Here is a 20,540-nt window from a genome sequence, read left to right as displayed (position 1 = left end):
AGAGGGAGGAGATAGGGGCCAATGAAGACTACAAGTTCTTCATAAGTTTCTGGGTGTTAATGGCCTGTATGTTTCTATAAGTATGGACAGTGGGGGTGACCTGAGCGGCCTGGCGGTTCTTGATAGAGAATGAAAGAAGGTTGTGGTCGGAGAGCGGGAGAGGGGAGTTTGCAAAATCATTCACTGCACAAAGCTGAGAGAAGACCAAGTCGAGGGAGTTTCCGTCTTCATGCGTTGAAAAATTAGTAAGCTGCGAAAGGCCAAACGAGGAGGTTAGAGATAAAAGGTGAGTAGCAGATGGGGAGAGAGGAAGAGCAATGAGGATGTAGAAATCACCCATGATGAGGGTAGGGATGTCACAGGAGAGAAAATGTGGAAGCCAAGTGGCAAAATGATCCAGGAACTGTTGGGAGTGGCTGGGAGGACGATATACCACCACTACTCGCATGGAGAAGGGGGTGTAGAGTCTGACAGCATGGACCTCAAAAGAAGGGAAGACAAGTAAGTGAGGGTACTTGAGGGATAACCTGAAAGGTATATTTTGGTGATAGGAGCAGACCAACGCCTCCACCTGCTCTATTGTCTGATCTTGGGGTATGAGAGAAGTGTAGTCCACCATATGAAAGAGCAGATTCAACAAAATTCTCAGGTCAACAAGTGCATATTCAAGAAGGAAAACTTATAAACCTTATTGAAGCGATTCCCTACAGAGTGGGCTAAGGTGGGGTTTATCGTCTCACTCCTGTCGGGCAGGGCGTTGGAATGGGCCACGCCACTGTGGGAGCGTGGTGACCCCATGGTTCTGAGCGCTGCTCAGTTTCTCAAGTCTCTAAAGCAGGTCTTTTTGGGGCCCCGGGTCACTCACAACACTTCTCTCCAGTTACTTGCTTTAACACAGGGATCCCTGTCGGTCAGCCAGTACGTCGTCCGTTTCCAGACACTGGCTTCCGAGCTGGAATGGCCTGACAAAACCCTCATCCCTGTGTTCTGGAGAGGTTTGGCGGAGCATGTTAAGGATGCTCTATCCACCAGGGAGGTTCCCGTATGTCTGGAAGAGCTGATTGCCAATTCCACCCGCATTGATCTCCTTTTTTCAGAGCATGGGCTGGAACTTGCTCAATCAAGACGAAAGGTTAGCTTGGCTCCCAACCTCTCTGAACCTCTTGACCCTCCCGAGCTGGAGAGTTTACCTCCTGAGCCCATGGAGGTGTCCCGCGCCGGTCCCAAGCGCGCCCGGCACAAAGCACCACACGCTGTTACCAGTGTCGACAGTCTGGTCACCTGGCTAACAGGTGCCCGCAGCGGTCTAAAAAAAGGTCGCGTCCACTGGTAATGGGTGGGTGTCTGTTTGCTATGGAGGCCTTCTCCCCCAAACTGACATTCCAAGGGACGTTAGATAGCGGTGCTTCATCCTGGGCGGTAGAGGTCAGAGTGGACTCTGGGGCAGAAGGGAACTTTATGTCCTCGGCCTTCGCCCAACAGCACACTATCCCGTTGGTGCCACTTCCTCGCCCCGTGCCCATCAGGGTGGTCAGCAGTTCGACCTTATCATCCAAGATTACCCACCAGACAGCACCCCTTAGGCTCTCAATTCCACCATCTAACCATGAGACGCTGTCTCTGCTCATTATGCCAGAGGTCATCAACCAAGTGTTCCTCGGGGTTCCCTGGCTCTGTTGCCATTCCCCTCATATAGAGAATACTGGGATGGAGCAAGGGCTGTGTGGGAAGGTGCATGGGGGGCAGCGTCCAAGTAGCCTCTGCGGAGGTGCCCGCGGATCTTTCCGCGCCCCCCACTGGGAATCTGAGGACCGTGGCTCCGGTCGCCCTCAAGTCAGCGCCTCCGGGCAAGACCTTAGTCCCGCCTCACCTGCAGCTCAAGGTTGGGTGGTCACTTTGGCTACAAGCAGACCACAGAACTCCTGGCAAGGTCTTATTGGTGGCCGCACAGGGCTCGGGACACTAAAAAATACATTCAGGCATGCGCCTCTTGTGCTCAGAGCAGGTCCTCTAAGCAGAGGCCGGCTGGGTTACGGTATCCCCTGCCAGTGTCAGATCGGGCAGTGGAGGTTCGCAACAGTTTGGGTCGCACCCCGCATGCCATTCTAGCCTCTAAGGAGAGAATGAAGGCGCCAGCCGTCACACATCGGCGCCCTGCTCCAATTTTTGCTCCTGGCGGCTTAGCCATCTCTGACGCCTTCCACGTGTCCCTTCTCAAACCTGTTCACATGTCCCGGTTTTCCGAGTCATCTGCCGGGACATCAGACTTGTCTTCAGACGAATCTGAGGACAATGCCATTGTGGGCCGCAGGGTGGTATGTGGCAAAAAACTTTATTTGATGGATTGGAATGCTCAGGGGGGAAGGGGCCCTAGGAGGGGGGTAATGATAGGCGTCGGGTTCCTGCAGCAGCACAGCAGGAATCCAGAGCCTCACATTATGCGGTGTCCCATTCCCCATTGACCGCAGAGGAGCTTGCTCAGCAGCCCCATCGTTCCCGACGCTCTGCCCAGACCTGCTCTGTGGGTCTAGCTGTTGCTGCCACCTTTGGGCCAGCAATAGCAATGCAGGCTGTTCAGCAGCAAACCACTCCAGAGGCTAAGTCCTTCTGTCACTCCACTGAGCATGCTCACGAGACGATCTCCCATTGGAGATTGGGAGTCACATGCACAGGTCCTTCTCCAGATCTGATTGGTCCATCTCAGGGATCTGGAAGCTTCCGGAAGGTCCTGGCTATAAAAGGTTTGCATGGCCGCTTGGCCATGCGCTAGTATAGACTCTAGTTGCTACCTGTGTGAATGATGACAGATGCATGAACCTGCGAATGACTCATTAAGATTCCCCTCCTTCTGATATTACGTGTGTGGATAGGGACTTAGTCTTAGAGTCAGCGCCAGTCAGTGGCATGCTGCAGGCCACAGTGCATATCTCCACAGATCTAGCATCCCACAGTGTGCCCTCTCCTGGGCATTGTCGTATAGCGGCGGTGTCAGTCGCCGCGCTGCAGTCAGCAACACTTGTCGGCATCCGCGGTATCGACGCCGCATGCATGGTAGGCCTAGACGGACACTGACACTGTGTCTTGGGCCCTAGTCCTGTGACCATATACCGTGCGAGCATTGCGCTGAGACCTGTGAATCCAACAGGCTTGGTATTTATGTTTATTGCTTTGGCGCCTCTGTGAATCAACAGAGTACGCCCAGCGCACACCGGGTGACATTCAACCTGCGTGCGATATACTGCCATATTGAGTATCCGCCATTACCTAGCAGCAGAGTAACACCTTCTGCACGGTGGACCCCGGGCAGCAAACGCACTTATTATTATTTATTATTTAGTGCGTTCCTCCGCTCCTAACACAGAGTAAGCTGAAATAACTATATACCAGATATAAACTTGCATAGTTGAAAAGACATGTGCAGCATTCAGGATTAACTGCTTGCTGGCATAGAATGGAGTGGATATACACAGGAGTTGAAATCAGAGCAGTAATTGAGTAAGCTGGTTACCAGACATAAGATTGCATAGTTGAAAAGACATGTGTAGCATTCAGGATTAACTGCTTGCTGGCATAGAATGGAGTGGATATACACAGGAGTCAAAATCAGAGCAGTAATTGAGTAAGTTGGTTACCTGTACGAAGAAAATAGAGATGCGTGTCACATTCATCCATGTTATAACTGCCTCATACTTTGATCAAATGTACTTCGATTAAATGTGCATAAATGCCCCCTGCATAAATGCCTTCCCCAAGCTATGTCTGAATATATAGGAGGCTAAGGCTTAGATCTCCTTTTTTTTTGGCCTCTCTCTTCTCGTTAATCAATCAAACTAAACTAAGACAGCAGGGCACAATAAATGTTGGGCTCAGATAAACCAATGTCCAGGCCTACATGCATCATAAACCACTTTGAAAAGTTTCTTGACCTCACAGCATAAGGCTGTGTGCACACGCTGCGGATTCTGCTGCGGATCCGCAGCGGATTCGGCTGCTGCAGATCCGCAGCAGTTTTTGCTGCGGTGTACAGTAGCATTCTAACCTATGAAAAAAAAAACACTGTGCAGACGCTGCAGAATTTTCCGCGTGGATTTGCTGCGGTTCAAAATCAGATATAAGCTTGCATAGCTTGCATAGTTGAAAAGACATGTGTAGCATTCAGGATTAACTACTTGCTGGCAGTGGACTTTTGTGCAAATCACTTCTTGTATCAAAGTTTTCATGTTCTGATTTTCTTTGTGGTGTATTTGTAGGGATGAGGCAGCCTTCCGAGATCTAAAGCGACTCCTGAAAACAGCTGTGAGAAAAATATCACAGGTCCGGCACATTACATCTCTCATGACACCTGAAACAGAAAGTGGATAAATGAATCTACAGATGGTGACCTTAATCTTATGGATTAAATCAAGTCTGCATCAGTTAAGAAGGACACCTTTCCGGAGGTCATGTTTAACAGGATTTACATATTACACCAGATAAACCACCTACATATGGATCATTACTATGCAAAAGACAAAATCCATGAATTTTCCCAATCATCAGTCTCTGATCTATGTAAACTTTTCATAACACAGGGATTGTTTTGGCGAATACAGGGTGTTTTGTTGTGTTACATTTGCCCATACATCCTGCATGGGATTACTTTACTGTGAAATACACATCAGTCTACCATGGGATCGATATATAATAGAAGATCTCTAGCATGTACATGGTTTTCATATTTCATGTGTTATTTTTCCAAATATTTATGTTTGTCCTTATTACAACCTAGTATAACTACAAATAAAGAGAAACTAATTTCTAGGTAATAAAAGATAACATATTATGATTTTTTGGTAATTCAAGTTACTCATCTGGTTATGGAGCCAAGAATATCAAAATTATACATTCAGTACATTAAGATGTCCTTAAAAAAATTCTATAATCTTGCATTTAAAATGAACCAGTCAACTAGCAATACGCTAGTTACCTGCTCTGCACCACAAGCTGTCAAGCAAAGTGCTGGGGCGCGCTTACAGCCGCCACTCACAGTATAGTAAGCAATGAATGTAGCCGCTAAGTGCAAGACCCTACGACTGGCGGCTACCGGGTGGAAATAAGCACAATAGCCGCACTTTCAGGAATGGGGCAGGGATCATTGTAACTCTACGCTAACCCTACAGTTGTGGCCAAAAGTATTGACACCCATGCAATTCTGTCAGATAATACTCAGTTTCTTCCTGAAAATGATTGCAAACACAAATTCTTTGGTATTATTATCTTCATTTAATTTGTGGAGCTTAGGCCACGCCCCCAGCAGTCACATGCTTCAGGTCCTGATAGTTTGAAGCATGCATTGTCACCGCTGCTGCCCTGCTCCACAGGTATCTTTGAGCACGGTTTTTTGTACTCAGGACATGCGCACTGGCTCAGTGAGCGAGTGTAGTGCGGTGTTCCTGACATTGTAGCTGACCGTTTTAGTTCTTTTTTTTTTCTCTGAAGGGAAAAAAAAAAAAAGTGTGTTATCCTCATGGATCCCATACAAGCTTTGGCTGATCAGGTCAAGCACCTGACCCAAATGTTCCAAAAACTCAATGTGGAACAGCGCATGATGGCCCATACCCAGCAACAGTTTGTGGTTACTGTGCAGGGGGCTGTCGATGCAGGGGCTTCTAGTTCTGGGGGTACAGATGTGTCATTAGTGTCCCCCGAATCTCCGATCAAATTGCCAGACCCTTTCTCTGGGGATAAAAAGGAGTTCTGGTCTTTCAGAGAAGGATGCAAGCTTTTTTTTTCTCTAAGGCCCTGCTCCTTCGGGGATGAGTTCCAGAGGGTGGGGGTCATTATTTCCCTACTTCGGGGGCTCCACAGGCGTGGGCTTTCTCTCTCTCTTCCTCTGCTCCTGAACGTATGTCTGTGAATTTGTTCTTTGAGGCTCTGGGGCACATTTATGATGAGCCTGATAGAGTGCATCTGGCAGAGGATATGGTGATGAGTGTGACACAGGGGAGGCACTCTGCTGAATGGTTCTGCTCAGAGTTTAGACGTTGGACGTCCGAAGTATCCTGGAACGACGCCGCCCCCGGAGAGGGTTGTTTCGCAGAGGCCTGTCTGACCGTCTGCAGGATGCTCTGGCATTACATCCGCCTCCTGATACCCTGGAGGACGCCATGATGCAGGCGGTCCGTATAGACCGGAGACTCCGTGCTAGAGGAATGATGCAACAAGAGTCTCCCTTGTACCCCAAATTGTGTGACACTGCACCTGTATCTGAGCCCATGGAGGTTGGGTCAGTCTCGGTTAAGGAGAAAGAGAGAAGGCACCGTCGAGACAACCTACCATGCTTTTACTGTGGAGCCTCTGGACATTGGAAAAGGAATTACCCCTCCCCGTGGGTTCCGGCCAGTTCAGTGCACGCTGATCGACTGGTGTGGGCTTTTCATGCCAGATACCTTGAGAAACCTGGGGGTCCAGTGGCCCCCCATTAAGAGGGGGGTACTGTGATGGTTAGGACATGGTTGTTGTCCTGTTCTCACAGGGTTAACTCTTGTCAGCTTTTCTTTGGATCTGGGAGGGGTATTTATACTCACTCCAGACTAGCATTCTCTGTCAGCTATACTGCTATTCTGGCTGTGTGTCTGACCGACCCCCCTGGTGTGCGTGTACTGCATTGCTTGTTTTATTCCCGTGTATGACCTGGCCTGTCCCCTCACTCTGAACTCCGTCTCATGTTTTAGGTACTATTGTCTTCTCTGGTTCTGACCTCCTGGCTTGGCTATTGTTACTCCGCTACCGTTTGCCCCTATTGTACCGTCTATTGCCCGTTCTGGCTTTCTCATCTATTGCTACGTCCTGACTATCTGCTCTGTCTATCCCTTTGGTACTGTCCTGCAATTTCGTGCATTGACCCCGGCTTGATCTGGTTTCCGCCCCTGTCTATGCACCTTGGTAACTTGTCCCGTAGTTACCTATCTAGGAGTTTCCCTGCAGCTCCTAGCTCTGTGGAGCTTAGGCCATGCCCCCAGCAGTCACATGCTTCAGGTCCTGATAGTTTGAAGCATGCATTGTCACCGCTGCAGTCCTGCTCCACAGGTATCTTTGAGCATGGTTTTTTGTACTCAGGACATGCGCACTGGCTCAGTGAGCGAGTGTAGTGCGGTGTTCCTGACACAAACAGAGGAGATTTTCCTTTTTTCCAGACCTACACCGTATAGAGCTGTCCGCTTTTCAAACAGTATCGTATATCTGCTGTTTGATTACGGACAAATCTATACAGAGACAGCATGTGTCACTCCGTATAAAAATAGACGGAGATTTACAATTTTCCATACAGACACCATATAGAGCTGTCCGATTCTCAAACAGTATTGTATATCTGCCGTTCGCATTACGGTCACATGTATACAGAGTCAGCGTGTGTGTGACACTCCGTAAATACATATATGGACATTTCCATTTCTCCATACACCGTATAGAGCTGTCCGATTCTCAAACAGTATTGTATATCTGCCGTTCGCATTACGGTCACATGTATACATAGTCAGCGTGTGTGTGTGACACTCCGTAAATACATATACGGACATTTCCATTTCTCCACACACCATATTGAGCTGTCCGATTCTCAAACAGTATTGTATATCTGCTGTTCGTATTACAGTCACATCTATGCAGAGTCAGCGTGTGTGTGTGACACTCTGTAAATACATACAGTATACGGACATTTCCATTTCTCCATACACCGTATTGAGCTGTCCGATTCTCAAACAGTATTGCATATCTGCTGTTCGCATTAGTCACATCTATACAGAGTCAGCGTGTGTGTGTGACACTCCGAAAATACATATTCGGACATTTCCATTTCTCCATACACCGTATTGAGCTGTCCGATTCTCAAACAGTATTGTATATCTGCTGTTCGCATTACAGTCACATCTATACATAGTCAGCGTGTGTGTGACACTCCGTAAACACATATATGGAGATTGTTAGTTTCACTAAAAACATATACAGCTGTACACTTCTGATACAGTACCGTATATCTGCTTGTTGGATTACGGTCAAATACATGCTTGTAGAGGGTCTGTGACTAACAAAATATATACGGAGATTTAATTTTTTTAATACACCTTACACAGCTGTACACTCCTCATACAGTACCATCTCTCTTCTGGTATTTTTGGTACATTTTCCCAAACATGAGGAAGTATGGTGGAAGAGGCCACCGACATGGGCAGGGGGGTGGTGCATCGGCTGGTTCTGGCAAAAGAACAATAGCAGCTAAGGCAGGAGGTGTTGAGCCTGCGCCATCGTCTGGCACAAGAAGGCCTTTAAGGTTCCCTTTTCTGGGAGTAGGTAGACCGCTTTTAAAGCTGGAGCATCAGGAACAGGTTTTGGCTTACATTGCCAAAACAGCCTCCAGCTCTATTGCCTCCTCTTCTGAAGTTACAAAAATTGCAAGCACAGGGTCGTCAGTGCAGGCCTCTGGTCAGGAACAACACCTTTCGTGGTGTCCTTCACCTACACCAAAAGTGAAGGATGCTGCAGCACACACTTCAGATTACTCCATGGAGCTCTTTTCACATACCATTCCTGGGCTAACAAGTCAAATCCTGAATTCCCCAGTCCAAGATGAATCTGACATGGAGTGCACTGATGCACAGCCACTGCTAGATGAATCTGCTGGTACATTCACCCACAGCACTACATTGCCCTCGCAGTCTACTGAGCCCGAATCAGACCCTGATGAAACTCAGGTGCCCCTTCCCGCATACTATACCACCTTACACGGTGACACACAGGAAAGTACAAAGGAAGGTGCAGATGACATTGAAGACGAGGTCATGGATGACCCAGTTGTTGACCCGTATTGGCATCCATTGGGGTAAGAGGGTGCTGGTGACAATAGGTCAGAACAGGAGAAGGATCTGCAGCAGGCATCATCATCGCAGCAGCGGTTATCCGGCAGGCCCGTAGCTGTCAAAAAACTTGGCAAGAAAACTAAAAGAGTTGCAGGACAGCTTGGCCAGACGGTCAAATTAGCACAGCGTGCAAGCCCTGAAAATTTGTACCATAGTAGGAAGAGTGCAGTGTGGCACTTTTTTGAACAAAATCCTACTGATGACGCAAAGGTTATCTGTAAGAAGTGCCGAAGGACCTTTAGCAGAGGGAAAAATCTAAGAAATTTGAATACCAGTTGCATGCTTAGACATTTAACCAACATGCACTTGCAAGCGTGGACGGACTACAAAAGCTCAGGTAGCACATGTGCACCTGCTCCAACTGAAGTTAGCCGGCAACGCTCCATCGCTTCGACCACTGTAAGGCCACCTCTAAGCACACCACCATCAAGAAGTGTTGAGGTGTCGTGGCTAGGCTCAACCAGTCAGACAATCACAATATTTTTGCGAGGAAACACTGAATCAAGGCCATCAACACCCTCACCATCACCAACCCCTTCTCAGTCCGTCATGTCCAATGCTAGTTCCCCCATATGCTGCTCTCAAGTCCAGCTCACCCTACCAGACACTCTGAGTAGGAAAAGAAAGTACTCATCCTCTCATCCGCATACACTGGCTTTGAACGCCTACATTGCCAAACTGATCTCATTAGACATGATGCCCTTCTGTTTGGTAGAAAGTGAAGCTTTCCGAGAGCTCATGGCCTATGCTGTCCCACACTATGACCTACCCAGTCGGCACTTCTTTTCTCGAAAAGCCATCCCTGCCCTCTACTGGCATGTGAAAGACCGCATTGTCCATGCACTAAAACAATCAGTGAGTTGAAAAGTGCACCTTACAACAGATGCATGGACCAGTAGGCATGGCCAGGGCCGTTACGTGTCCATCACTGCGCACTGGGTTAATGGGGTGGATGCAGGCTCCACAGGGGACAGCGGCGGTGGAACAGTGCTGCCTAGCCCACTGTATAGGAAACAGTTGGCTGTAGGCTTTCGACCCTCCTCCTCCTCCAGAAGCAAAAGCTCGTCGACAGAGGGCAGTTGCACGAGCACTCCATCCACATCTGTCAGTGTTGCACACGAGGTGTCCCTCTATCGAACAGCTAGTGGTAAGCGGCAGCAGGCTGTTTTAAAAATGATGTCTTTGGGCGACAGTAGATACACCGCGGAGGTACTGGCCGACTACTTGCATCGCCAAACTGAGTCATGCCTGGGCAGTCTACATCTTGAGCCAGGCAAGGTAGTCAGTGATAATGGGTGGAATTTTGTGGCAGCCATAGCCCTTTCAAAACTCACACACATACCTTGCCTGGCTCACACCTTGAACCTGGTGGTGCAGTGCTTCCTAAATAATTATTCGGAGTTAACTGACCTGCTCCATAAGGTGAGAAGACTCTGCTCGCAAATCCCTCGCTCAAACATCCACCCCAGTCGTATGCAGAAGATGCAGCGATCACTCAACCTCCCCAAGCAACGCCTAATCATAGACGTTGCTACAAGATGGAACTCCACCATGCACATGTTTGAGAGGCTGTGCGAACAGAGGCAGGCTGTAATGCATTTGTGGGAGGATACACGGGCAGGCAGTTTGAGGGAAGACATGGAATTGTCGGGTGTGCAGTGGTCAAAGCTGAAAGACCTCTGTAAAGTCCTTCAGTGTTTTGAGGAATGCACACGGCTGGTAAGCGCAGACAACGCCATCATAAGCATGAGCATACCACTTATGCGACTGCTCATGCAAACTTTGATGCACATCATGGATCAGGCATCTGCAGCTGAGGAGCAACAGGAGGAGGAGGAGGAGGGAAGCCTTGATGACAGTCAGCCATTGTCTGGTCTGGGAACTGGTGTGAACGAGGTGGAGGAAGAAGAGGAAGATGAGGAGGAGGATGAGGGGGATGATTATTTTGGGGAGGAGGATGCTTCTCAGGGGGCAAGAGAACATGTGGGCGTGCCAAGGTCAGGTACAGGGTTTGTGTGTGACTGGAGGGATGTGGATTTGCCAGAAAGTGCTCCTGCACCCACCAATGGCAGTGCAGCAATGACACCTGGAACATTGGCCCACATGTGCGATTATGCCTTGCGGATCCTAAAAAGGGACCCTCGCATTGCCAAAGTGATGAGGGATGACAACTACTGGTTGGCCAGCATCCTCGATCCACGCTGTAAAGGCAAATTATACAACATCATGCCACAGGAGAACCTAGAGCTAATATTGGATAACAAACAAGCAACTCTGTTAAACAGGTTGTTTGAGGCTTTCCCAGCACACAGCTGGTTCTCCCATGAGCTGTAGTGAGCACAATGGAAGAGGTGTTCGTGGTGCACACAACAGAAGTGGCGTTGGAGACAGGGGTTTAATGACTACGTTGTGGAATGATTTCTCAAGTACCGCTCACACGACTGCTAATACTGCATCAATTAAAAGTGACAGGAGGCAGCAGTTGTCAACTATGGTTACAAACTACTTTTCCTCCCATATCGATGTTCTCTCTCACAGGTCATTCCCCTTTGACTATTGGCCCTCTAAACTGGACGCCTGGCCTGAATTGGCACAATATGCCTTACAGGAGCTCGCTTGCCCTGCTGCTAGTGTGCTATCTGAAAGAGTCTTCAGTGCTGCTGGATCAATCCTGACAGAAAAAAGGACCCTTCTGTCGACCCAAAATGTTGATGATCTAACCTTCATTAAAATGAACCATGCATGGGTTTCAAAAGATTTTGTCCCACCTTCCCCTGATAGCACATAGGTTGGCAGAAAAAAGGCTCTCTTTTGTCCTCCTCTTCCTCTGACTTCTCCAATTCCTCCATTTGCTGCCCCCCACCCCAGGCCCAGGGTCAACACCTGCCGCACCCGGGCAAGTGCTGTTGCCCTGAACAGGTGTGTGGCCCCACCCTTGGGCGACGGGACTGGCACAGGGCCTCTCATAGTACAATAAAGTGTCTCTGACGGTGAGAGGGCCCACTTGCCGTCAGACACACTGGCGTACTATGAGGGGCCCTGTGCCAGTACCGGCGCCCACGAGTGGGTCCCCCCTGCTTGCTCAGGGACACAGCACTTGCAATACTTACCTCTCCATGCTCCACCGCTGTGTAGTCTGGCCAGTTAAATCCGTCACAGGGACGGCCACTACAAATTTGGTGTACTGATTGATGATGGCTAAGTTGTAGCTATGTCCTGTGCTGCTGGCCTCTACCTTTAGATTAACAATGGCTACCATTTGTAATGGACGTCAACTCCCAATCGGATGCAGTGGTGATTTATGATCACCTTTCACATTTTTCATAGTCACAGACATGTGACATTCCTGCCTCCATTTTTCAATGTCTCCTCTCATGGAAATCCAATAGAATCCCCTACGGCCTGTGGCTTGTGTGTTTTGCACTCCAAAGTGACCAGACAGATCATGATAGGCAGTGAGGACCATGTCTACAGCTCTCCCTGTGATCAGAATTTGATGGAGACGATTACTGTGATGGGATCGACGCTACTGTAATACAGCAACCCTTTGTTCACTAATTTGTGTTTTAGCTGAATCCACAGTTAAAGTTATTGAGGATCAGCATCACCTCTGCGAATTCTCCCGGGAGGTTTTCCCGTGATTAATAATTCAAAAACATCTAAAATCACTCAACTTTATATCTGTACTTTTATCCATCTACCTTCCTCTAGCGGAGAGTCTGGATGGGCAAACTGACACTGAAATATAAACGAAGATTTCAAAGTACTCCAACACTGTATACTAGTGTACGTTTCGAATACATTTCCCTTTTCCTCATTTTTATATTCTGGTGTAATCTATACTGAGTCTGTGAGAGTTTGTGTCTTACTCTGGTAAAATATAAGGAGATTTAAAATGACACCAACACTGTATGCAGCTGAACGATTGGAAAACATTACCCTTTTTCAAGTTTTTATACTCTTGTGCAATCCATACTGAGCCTGTGAGAGGCTGTGTGCTACTTTTGAAATATATATGTAGATCGCCAAATGACCCCAACACTGTATACAGCAGTACGCTTGGGATCCATTCCCCTTTTGCTGCTTTTTATATTGTTGTGTAATCCATACTGGGCCTCAGAGCGTCTGTGTCTGCCTCCTGAAATAAATATGGAGATTTAGAATGTTGAACTTATACTATATATACCTTGGATCTGGTGATACTGTACCCTTTTTTGACTTTTTAGATTGTTGTCGAATCCATACTGGCCATGACAGCTTCTGTGTCTGCCTCCTCAAATATATAAGTAGACTAGCTGAAGAGCCCGGCGCTGCCCGGACATAGTAACTAACTGTGGTTAGTTATAGCAAATTATAATTATCCTCCATCCTATAGTCCCGTGCCCATATACCCATCATACATATCCACGATCCCATAGGCCCGTGCCCATATACCCATCATACATATCCTCCATCCCATAGTCGAGTGCTCATATACCCATCACACATCCTCCATCCCATAGTCCCATGCCCATATACCCATCATACATATTCTCCATCCCATAGTCCCATGCCCATATACCCATCATACATATTCTCCATCCCATAGTCCCATGCCCATATACCCATCATACATATTCGCCATCCCTTAGTCGAGTGCCCATATAACCATCACACATCCTTCATCTCATAGTCCCATGCCCATATACCCATCATACATATCTCCCATCCCATAATTCCGTGCCCATATACCCATCATACATATTCACCATCCCATAGTCCAGTGCCCATATACCCATCACACATCCTCCATCCCATAGTCCCGTGCCCATATACATATCCGCCATCCCATGGTCCCGTGCCCATATACCCGTCATACATATCCTCCATCCCATAGCCCAGTGCCCATATACCCATCACACATCCTCCATCCCATAGTCAACCATTATGATGTCATAATGAGCGGCGGCGGGGCTTGCAACCTATGATGACATCAGCGTCGCCATGGCAACCAATGTGACATCATAATGAGGGGCGGAGCTTCATACGCACACACTGCTTCCCCAGTATGTAGATAGGGGCAAAATTGTTTGGTGAATTGGAACGCGCGGGGTTAAAATTTCACCTCACAACATAGCTTAGGACACTCTCGGGGTCCAGACGTGTGACTGTGCCAAATTTTGTGGCTGTAGCTGCGACAGTGCGGATGCCTATCCCGGACATACAAACATACACACACACATACACACATACATACACACTTTGAGCTTTATATATTAGATTTATAATGTTGAAACTATGCAATATATCCCTGTTATCTGGTGTTAAAATGAAACGCTATGCAGGGCCAGGGGTTACTCAGTTTCGGGCCTTTCAGTCTCTTTTAAGGGGGAAGTATGTCACGGTGGTGATTGGGACCCGGTCCGTGGCCCTGGGTGTCCAATAAAGAAGATGACAGTTAAGATGAGGGGGAAGATGGTATGATAATTAATTTGGAAAAGGGGTAATTGGCTAGGGTAGCCGACGCTGCAATGCAGTTCCTCTGGGCCGGTGCTAAAGCAGCCAAGATGATGAAGCTCTCCACGGGCAGAGCTGTATCCCAGGGCAGTTGAGATGGTGTTTGTGAGCCATTGACGGTGATGGTGAGTGTAGCGTGTGTAGCAGGCGATTTGTAAAAGCCACCAAGGACACAGTTGGGTGCAGTTTCTGAGTTTTTCCTCTAAAGTTTTGTGCACAAGATGATTGGTACTGTGTCATCCGAGGGAGGGGTCCGGCAAACTCCAAGCTATATCAGGAACACCTGTTCAAGACTCTTCCTTGTGTATCCTTTCTAGGCCGTGTCTCTGCGCTGATCTTTCCCTTCCTTCCTGCTATGCGCCTTCGCAAACAGTGTCCCAAGCTGGCAGCCACGAATCACCCCGGGCGACGTGGGTCAGGCTCCGGGTTCCTTCATTCCAACAGCTGCCTTTTTGAGTATTGAATGCGGCTGCGACTGAGGCACTTAAAGTTACCTCAGCCTCTGTCTTTCTAGCTGAGCCCTGTATTTCTCCACTACCTTCAGGAGCCACCTTCCCCAACGAGGCCTGGTCCTTCCTTCTCCAGAAACGGGCTTCACGGGTGGCTTATTGCACTTCCCGTGCCCCAAGGACCCCTTGCTTCCAGTCTATGAGCTTGGACAAGATTTTTCTCTCTTCTCTGACCCTCAGCCCTCTCACAGCAATCCTGCTCTTACTCTGTCCTGTCACTGACTGACAATTCTCTAGAAAGATCCATTTACCTCAGACTAGCTACACTCATCAACTGTCAGCTTGCTCTCTCTGATTGGATGCCCACAATAACTCCACTACCTAAGCTCCTCCCACTGTGCCTACCTTCCACACTAACCCCCAACACCATTTCCTGGTCTGGGATGAGGCCATCCTCCCGCTGGGTACACCCAGAAAGCACTGACTAACTAGTGTGTGTGTTGAGTGCAGGGTTAGGAGTCCTGAGTGGTGATCCCTCCTTACCTGAGGGTGGGATACCACACCTTTGGATGAGGTGCAGTACCTCTGTGGTGACCGTACCCTCAGGGGCGCCATAGTACCCTTTCTCAACTTTCGATATTGTTGTCGGATCCATACTGGGCCTGAGAGCGTCTGTGTTTGCCTCCTGAAATGTATACGGAGATTCAGTATGTTTAAACTATACTATATATACCTTGTATCTAGTGATACTGTACCCCTTTGCAAATTTTTAGATTATTGTCTAATCCTTACTGAGCCTGCGACCATCTGTGTCTGACTCATGAAATATATACGGAGATTTGCAATTATCCCTAGACTGTTTAGAGCTGTCTGTTTCTGAAACAGTACCATATATCTGCTGGTGTTTTTAGTCCATTTTCACAAAAATTATTACGTATGGTGGAAGAGGCCGCTGACGTGGGTGTGGGGGGGCCGGCTGGTACTGATGGTGGTGGTGGTGCATATGCTGGTATTGCCAAAAGCACAATAGCAGCTAAGGCAGGAGGTGTTGAGCCTGCGTCATCAGCTGGCATAAGAAGGCCTTTAAGGCTCCCTTTTCTGGGATTAGGTAAACTGCTTTTATAGCCGGAGCCTCAGGAACAGGTTTTGGCTTACATTGCCTAAACAGCTTCCAGCTCTATTGCCTCCTCTTCTGAAGTTACAAAAACTGCAAGCAAAGAGTCGTCTGTGCAGGTTTCTGGTCAGGAACCACCCCTTTCCTTGTCTCCTTCACCCCCACTAAAAGTGAAGGATGCGGCAGCCCACGCTTCAGATTACTCCATGGGGCTCTTTTCACAGGCCATGCCTGTGTTATCAAGTGAAATTGTGAGTTCCCCAGTCCAACATGAATCGAAGATGGAGTGCACTGATGCACAGCCACTGCTAGATGATTCCGCTGGTACATTCACCGACAGCACTACATTCCTCTCGCACTCTATAGAGCCAGAATGTGACACTGATGAAACTCAGGTGCCCCTTCCCGCATCCTATACCACCTTACACGGTGACACAGAGGAAGGTGCAGATGAAAGTGCCGGTTCCCTGAGCAGGTGGGGGGGTCCTACTCGTGGGCGACGGCAGTGGCACAGGGCCCCTCATAGTACGCAAAAGTGTCTCTGCCGGTGGGAGGGCCCGCTCGCCGTCAGACATACCGTCGTACTATGAGGGGCCCTGTGCCAGTGCCGTCGCCCACGAGTGGGCCCCCCATGCTTGATCAGGGCCACAGCACTTGCAATACTTACCTCTCCCTGCTCCACCGCTGTGACGTTTTCCGCCTTTCCTGACAGTGACATTCAGGTTACAGAGCACATTGACATCACGTCTGTATGCCCTCTACCGAAACAGTACAAGTGCGGAGAGCTTTAAAATGGCAATGCTGAGGAGTCCAGAGTAGAGCAGTGCCCAGCGAGGAGAGGTATTTAACTTTTTTAAAATGTTGGGAGCATTTTTTAGGGAGCAATATACACTGGAGAATGATATATGGGGCCCATCATACACTGGAGCATCATCCATTTGGCCCATCATATACTGGAGCATTCCAAATGGGGGACATCAAACACTGGAGCAGCATTTACGGGGCCCATTATACACTGGATGATTAGAAATGGGGCCCATTATATATGGACTTTATGGAGCATTATTTGGGCCCATAAGACAGTGGGCTCATTATTCTGTATGACACACTAAGTGGTGCCCATAATACTGTATGGAGTAATATACTGTCCGTTTTTTGAGCTATTGTAGAATTTCAAATAGATAATATCAGTCATGTTATGTAAGCAGTGAAGTATTTTTCATTGTACTATACCTATATTTCTGTGCCGTATCGGAGCATTATGAATTGTGGTATGTGTTAAAAGGGCGCACTGACACTCTTTGGCCCAGGGCACACGAAAACCTGGCGCCAGCCCTAGCCCCCCACAACTTTAGCCTAATAACCCCCAGTTTTCAATGCGTAAACTATTATTATAAAGTAAATTAAGGTTGCCAAGCTTAAGTAATAAGAATTGATGTCGTTGGCATTGAAATGGGCACTGTAGGTGTGTTTACTGTCCTCCACTCCCTGCCGACTTTGCTTCCCCATTGACTTGCATTGGGTTTCGTGTTTCAGTCAGACCCCGACTTTTCCCTATAGTCGGCTGATTTCGTTCGACCCGACTTTTTAGAAAGTCAGGTTTCATGAAACCCGGCTCGACCCGAAAAAAGGCAAAGTCGCTCATCTCTAGTTTGTAGTATAAGGTGTGGCCACCTTTACAATAAATAAGGATATACATATAAGGCTGCATCAACCGGCCAACGGCCAGTATCTGTATGTACTGAATTTTTGAATTTTATCAGACAACAAAATAAATAGCTAAGATTGATAAATGTGCAAAAAAATTTCAATAAACCAAAAGTTTTTTTAGTTTAGTTAATAACGAGTCATTGCGCGCCCTTCGGGAGTGCGCTGGGATTATGAACCATGCAATGGGGTGTAACCACATATCAGACTGACCTAGCAATGGGGTGTAGCTGTTAGGCATCAGGTTCCAGGAACTACACAGCAGGAATCCCAAGTCTTGCTGTCAATGGTCTCCCATTCTTCTTCGGCCACAGTGGAGTCTGCTCAGCAGACTTCTCGATCATGGCGTTCTGCTCACACCAGCAGTGTGGGTTCGGCTGCTGTTACCTCTGATCCAGGTCTAGAGTCTAAGTCCTTCCGTCGCTCCACTGAGCATGCTCATGGGACGATCTCCTATTGGGGATTGGGAGTCACATGCTCAGGTCCTTCTCCAGTTCTCATTGGACCATCAGTGGGATCGGGAAGGTTCCGGAAGGACACGGCTATAAAAAGTTTGCATGGCAGCCCCGCCATGCGCTATGATAGACTCTGAGGCTATAGTGCTTAGTGTATGTGTGATGATGGATGAATGAGCCTGGTGACTGACGCATTATAATCTCCCCCTCCTTGGATATTACGTATGAGCTAGGGTTAGGAATCAGAGTCAGCACCTTAGCTCTGATGCTGCTTAGCGCCGCAGTGTGTCTCCTCATCATCCACTAGTGCCCTGGGCGTCAGCCAGTACAGGCCTCTGGACTACTGCGTCCGCCAGAGCAGCGCAGTGCGCTGTATGTGCGCTTTCCAGCACCGTTGATAGGCTGGTTAGTGGCGTCCGTCAGGGCGGACATTGCATCCGCTTCAAGCGGTGGTTCACATTATCGTGACCTGTGTTGTTAACAGGTTGCAGTTGCTCGCCGGCTGGCGCGAACTACGTGAAGTAACGGAGTTCGTTCCTGCTAGCACCGGGTTAGTGGTTACCCACCAGTGTCAGGCTTTCCCCTACATGCCTTCTCCTCATTGTTTAGCTGCAGTTGGTCACCTCTGCACAGTGGGCCCCGGACTGCGAACGCACCTCATATATTATTCCATCTTTATTATTTGGTGCATTCCGCCAGCCCATAACATTATCATAGTGCCAGGGACTGGCTAACAATGACAGACGAGCAGCGCTTGCAGCGATATGTCCAGCTGCTGGAGGGCAGGTTGTCTGCTCTCGACCGCTCAGCTTCAGCTGCGGATGTCACTGCAGTCACCGTTCAGGCAGCAGCAGAGGCAGTCTCCCGCGCCTCCACATCCATTTCTGCCCCGACATTGTCCCGTCTCCCGTTGCCCGACAAGTTCACGGGCGACAGCACTGCCTGTAGGGGTTTCGTGAGCCAGTGCTCTATCCAGCTTGAGTTACAGGCCACGTGATTCCCTTCAGAGTGGGCTAAGGTGGGGTTCATCATCTCCCTTCTATAGGGCAGAGCTCTGGAATGGGCCACCCCACTGTGGGAGCGTGGTGACCCCATGGTTCTGAGTGCTGCCCAATTCCTGACATCCCTAAAACAGGTCTTGGAGCCACAGGTCACACACGACACCTCTCTTCAGTTATTGGCCTTAACACAGGGTTCCCTCTCGGTCAGCCATTATGCTGTCCACTTCCGGACACTGACTTCTGAGCTGGAAAGGCCTGATAAGGTACTCATCCCTGTGTTCTGGAGAGGTTTGGCGGAGCACGTTAAGGATGCTCTAGCGACCAGGGAGGTTCCCGTTTGTCTGGAAGAGCTGATATCTCCCTCCACCAGCATAGATCTCCGCTTTACGGAGCGCGGGTTGGAGCGTTCTCAGTCCAGACCGAGGGTTAGGTTGGCTCCTGCCTTCTCTAGACCTCTGGATCCTCCCGATCTGGGAGTTGTGCCGCTGGAGGCCATGGATCTGTCTCGCACCGGTTCCAAGTCTCACCCGGTGCGAACCTCCATACGCTGTTTCCAGTGTCGACAGCCTGGTCACCTGGCCAGCAGGTGCCCTCTCCGGTTGGGAAACGGCTGCGTCTAGTGGTAGTCGGAGGAGGCCTACTAGACACTGGAACTTTCTCCTCCAAACTGTCCTTCAGAGGGACGTTAGAGAGTGGTACTTCCACCTGGGAGCTAGAGGTCTGCGTGAACTCCGGGGCGGAGGGAAACTTTATGTCCTCGGCCTTCGCCCAACGGCACGCAGTTCCCTTGGTGCCACTTCTTCACCCCATGACCATCAGGGTGGTGAACGGTTCGACCTTACCATCCCAAATCACACACCAGACAGCTCCCCTTGGGCTCTTGCTCTCGCCGTCCCAATACGAGACGTCTCTTCTCATCATGCCCGAGGGCATCGACCAGGTCATCCTAGGAGTTTCCTGGCTCCATTGCCATTCTCCCCATATAGAGTGGTCCTCGGGGAGAATACTGGGTTGGAGCAAGTCCTGTGAGGGTAGGTGCATGAGGGAATGCGTTCAGATAGCCTCCACCGAGGTTCCCACGGATCTCTCCGTACTCCCAAGGCATTACCAGCAGTATGCAGAAGTGTTCTCCAAAAAATCTGCTGAGACTCTTCCTCCACATCGTCCCTACGACTGTCCTATAGACCTTTTGCCAGGCGCAGAGCCTCCTCGAGGTCGCGCATATCCCGTCTCTGCCGGAGACGGAGGCCATGTCATAATACATTCGGGAGAACCTGGCAAGGGGATTTATTAGGAAGTCGATGTCACCAGCGGGGGTGGGGTTCTTCTTCGTACAGAAGAAGAGTGGAGAACTGCGCCCTTGCATTGATTACAGGGGTCTTAACACTGTAACCGTCAAAAACAAGTACCCACTACCCCTGATA

At 49.0% G+C, this 20,540-nt stretch overlaps 1 protein-coding gene across 1 annotated transcript in view; it reads left to right on the top strand.

The window, feature by feature from the left end:
* GUCY2F (guanylate cyclase 2F, retinal) overlaps positions 1-4,591 on the top strand; it is a 173,165-nt gene extending 168,574 nt beyond the window's left edge. The window contains exon 18 of the mRNA XM_073547535.1: positions 4,251-4,591. Coding sequence (XP_073403636.1) covers positions 4,251-4,362 — 112 coding nt within the window. The 3' untranslated portion in view covers positions 4,363-4,591. The remainder of the gene's footprint in view (positions 1-4,250) is intronic.
* Positions 4,592-20,540: the final 15,949 nt, after the last annotated feature.

Source organism: Dendrobates tinctorius, unplaced genomic scaffold (assembly GCF_039654945.1).
Source record: "Dendrobates tinctorius isolate UK_male_01 unplaced genomic scaffold, ASM3965494v1 ptg000154l, whole genome shotgun sequence".
NCBI lineage: Eukaryota > Metazoa > Chordata > Amphibia > Anura > Dendrobatidae > Dendrobates > Dendrobates tinctorius.
The sequence above is the reverse complement of the archived record's forward strand: the minus strand, read 5'-3'. Positions and strand labels throughout refer to the sequence as shown.